General features: G+C 46.6%; 1 protein-coding gene across 1 annotated transcript; it reads left to right on the top strand.

Annotated features, from left to right (window-relative positions):
* Positions 1-89: 89 nt before the first annotated feature.
* LOC113941416 (chemokine-like factor) lies at positions 90-3,324 on the top strand (the record flags this gene model as incomplete). Its single annotated transcript, XM_027632566.1, has 3 exons — positions 90-272; positions 1,240-1,335; positions 2,943-3,324. Coding segments are annotated over 3 exons (384 nt in total), but the record flags the coding sequence as incomplete, so codon positions are not given.
* Positions 3,325-3,858: the final 534 nt, after the last annotated feature.

The raw sequence follows: 3,858 nt of genomic DNA, 5'->3' as shown, positions 1-3,858 counted from the left end.
GGCCGGGATCCCGGGGGTTACCCTCGGTACGGCCGGGAGGGGCCGGGGTCGCCGAGGGGCCGCGGGGTCCCGGCCCGGCACAGGGCTGACCGCCGTCCCCTCCCGTCCCGCAGCTCCTGGCGCTGGCCACCTTCCTCTGCTTCGTGGCCTCGAATGCCCACGAGGCCTACGCGGCGCTGGCCGGGCTGGAGATGGGCATCACCCTCTTGTTCCTCCTGCTCTACCTGCTCAAGCTCGACGCAAAGATGCGGTGGCTGTTCTGGCCGCTGGCTGTGAGTACCGAGGGGACCTGTGTGACCCAGCTGTGAGATGTGCCCTGGCTGTGAGTGCCGGTGAGCAGGCTGTGAGTACCAATGGGCTCTGAGTACCAGTGCCCTGGCTGTGAGTACCCATGTGCTGTGAGTACTGCTGTGCCCTGCCTGTGAGTGCTGATGCGCCCTGGCTGTGAGTGCTGATGTGCAGGATGTGAGCACTGATGTGCTGTGAGTACTGCTGTGCCCTGCCTGTGAGTACTGCTGTGCCCTGCCTGTGAGTGCTGATGTGCAGGATGTGAGCACTGATGTGCTGTGAGTACTGCTGTGCCCTGCCTGTGGGTACTGCTGTGCCCCAGCTGTGGGTGCTGCTGTGCAGGATGTGAGCACTGATGTGCTGTGGGTGCTGGTGCCTGGCTGTGAGCACTGGCTGGCCTGGATCTGAAGGGGTCACCTGTCAGAAGGGTCATTGTCAGTCAGCTCAGTGACTGTTTCTATCCAGTTAAAGCAAGCCCAGTGTTCCATGGATGCTGAAGCAGGTTTTCCTCCCCGAGTGTTCTGTTCCCTCAGTTCCTGGATAGCTGGATAGATCTGGTGACAGCCCCTCCCTAACGGGCACTGATCCCTTCCCTGTGTAACCCTGTGCTCTGCATCCCGCACATCACAAATTAGACATACGCTTTCACTCAAACATTAATGAGTTCTCTTACCTCTCTTTTGCACATCTGTTTCCTGCAGTCTGACAAGTGTAGCCAAGTTGCATAAATTTGAGTGAAAAAAAAAAAAAAAAGAAAAAGGGAAAATGAGGAAGTTTTATCCCAAACGCTCCTTTTACCACCAAACCACTGGGTGTCAGTGTCGATCTCGCTCGGATATTGCTGTAACTTATTTCCATAGCAAACCAGCCTTTTTTACGGTGTTGGGTGCTATCCACGTTCTTCTCCAGGTGTGTTCAGAATAAATATTTTGCTTCCACTGGCTGTTTCAGGATATTTTCAACTCAGTGATTGCAGCGTTGTTCCTCCTCGTTGTGTGCTTGTTTGCAGTAATAGTCAAGAGCAACAAGGGGACATTGGCTGGAGGAGTAAGTAGGAACATTGTTAATGAATTTCAATTCTTAAAGTGCACATGATTTGAACCTCTTGGTACAGTTACATCATGGTGGGACCACGAAAACAACTGTCTTGGAAGAACACACTCAGCAGTCACAAACAAAAGTGAACACACATTCAGTGTATCTTACTAAAAATAATCCTAAAATCACTAGTAATTTAAAAATATTACAAGACTTAGGAGTTACTACAGAGAAGTACCAACACTGAACACTCCTAGAGTTTAACTAATTTGCGTAACTTGGATTTACTTCCACAGGTTGAAGTCCTAGGTAGGAGAATCCATAGCTCTTTTAGGACTATCCAGTTTGGTTACACTGTTTAGGAGGAAATGCCTAACTAGTTGAAAGAGTTGAAACTTTTTAGCAGACATGCTGGTACCTCCCTCCTGACATGTACATTATTTTTGCTGACACAGACTGAGGAATTACGTCAGTTGAAAAGGGGTTTTGCTCATACTATGATTGTAAGACTTTTGTGTTCTTAAGATCAAACCAGTTTAATAGTTTAAGCAACTGGTATTTTTAATTCAAATGGAAACTAATGTAATTAACAAACAAGAAGGAGGGAAAGTCTTTTTTAAAGTCTCCAGAAGTACAAGAGGAGCTGAAATGTGAAAAGCAACCAAAAGAAACCTAAAACCTGCCACAGGGGTTTTTCAAAATCTGATTAGGAGACAGTAAGATGGGAAGCTGATGTCTTCACTGGCAACAACATCCTAAGCAAAAAGTAGAGTTTATGGTCAAGTGACTGGCTGTGCTAGAATAGAATTTATATTCTTGGTTGGAAAGTTAATAGAAATTAAAGGTGGGAGCAGCAGACTAAGCAGGTGGCTGGGAAAACAAGTTTGGACAGAACATATGACATCTTCAATTCTGGGAGAAACAGAATTGCCCCACAGTCTGTACTCCTGGGGCACAAACTGCCTTGAGCTGGGCTCTCCTTAGCATTATTCCCTCTGATCAGATAATTTAGTGCTTGCATAAAAAACCCTGGTGTGCATGTGGGATGAGGCTGAAGGGTGGGAGCTGAGCAAATTAACTCAGCAAGGCCATTCTGCAAACACATTTTTCCAGTTGCCTGCCTGAGGTTGTCTATTTTTTTAAATACATTTTCTTCCATTTGGGATATGTTTTCCATTCAAAGCTTCAGAGGAGAGCAGTACTTTTTTTTCCTGCTAGGCTTGTTTCTATAAATTTTGACTTTTCTCCCTGACTTCTCTCCGGGCCAGTTCCAGTAATTAAGCCATCCTTACAGGGACAGGAGGCCTTTCATTTAGGATAAAAGCATTGTCTGGCATAATGCAGCATTAGCTTAGCTTTCAAGGAGAGCACCACACCAACTCCAAGGCTTCACACAAACATCAAACACAGCAGGGTGTAGACGGCTTTGTGAGAGGCTGATGGGATGTAAACATGGGTGTTATTTAATTTATCAGCTCTCTCAAATCACACACGTTTCAAAGGCAGAACCAAGTTAGGAAGATGTGTTTACTGCTGCTTTGAGGAACAGTAGCTGAGTCTGTACAGCAAAAGACAGAGACTGTTAGGGGGAGCTAATATTATGGTTATTTTTGTAGGTGTTGGGTCTTATATTGCTTGTTCTCTGCATTGTCGACACGGTTCTTCTTTGCAAGAAGATTAGCCTTGCTAGACCAAGAGGAAGGAATGCTCCTGCCAGATAAGATTGCCGTGTTAGTAAAAGGATTTCTGCACTGATGATTGTTTCACCACTCTCTTTTAAAGAATTTGTGTTTTCATGTGTTCACCTTAGAATTTCTTGCGCATTGATGTCTGTTTTTACAAGTATTGTTTATACGATTTTCAGACGTTTCCAAATGTAGTTTCAGTGGTGCAGTTAAAGCTTCACAGAAAATGGTCCTGTTTTTCTAAACTTAATTACATTTTTACCTGAATGAAAATGAATTTCATGGTTGTCTTCTTTCTGTAATAAAAAGAAAATATAAATGACCTTAAGTGCACTATTTAATATTATTTATTTACTAAGTGTACTTAAAGGTGTCATGTACCAGTAAACATCCTTAGAATGGAATTTTTTCCACCCCTGTGTTGCCTCATTCCCTAGCTCATTCTCGTGGCCGCTGGCTGGCTGCTGCCATGGGAATTCTTGTTAGAGCGTTGGCCGAGGCATTTCGATCCTTGGAATTCCAGGGTTTGCTGTGGGGTTGGACTCGATGGCTTCCAGCAGCGCCTTCCAACCCGAACCGCTCCGTGATTCTGTGATTTATCTGTTCAGAATGGCATGGAAAAGAGCCTCACAGCCTCCCTGGCAGGACGGCGCTGCAGCGGAGAGAGCAGATGGAATCGGATCGGTCCGATCAGTGTCTCGGGACCCGCCGGGCGGTGCCTGCGGGGCCGGGGGCGGGCGCCGGGGCCGCCCCCCACATCTGGGGATGCTGAAAGTTTTTTCACGTTTCCGCAGTGTCACGATTTCCGCTTCCCTCCTTCAGAGAAAAAAAAAAAGGGGGGGGGGGG

Source organism: Corapipo altera, unplaced genomic scaffold (genome assembly GCF_003945725.1).
Source record: "Corapipo altera isolate COAL_440 unplaced genomic scaffold, ASM394572v1 57647, whole genome shotgun sequence".
In the NCBI taxonomy this organism is placed as follows: domain Eukaryota; kingdom Metazoa; phylum Chordata; class Aves; order Passeriformes; family Pipridae; genus Corapipo; species Corapipo altera.
The sequence above is the reverse complement of the archived record's forward strand: the minus strand, read 5'-3'. Positions and strand labels throughout refer to the sequence as shown.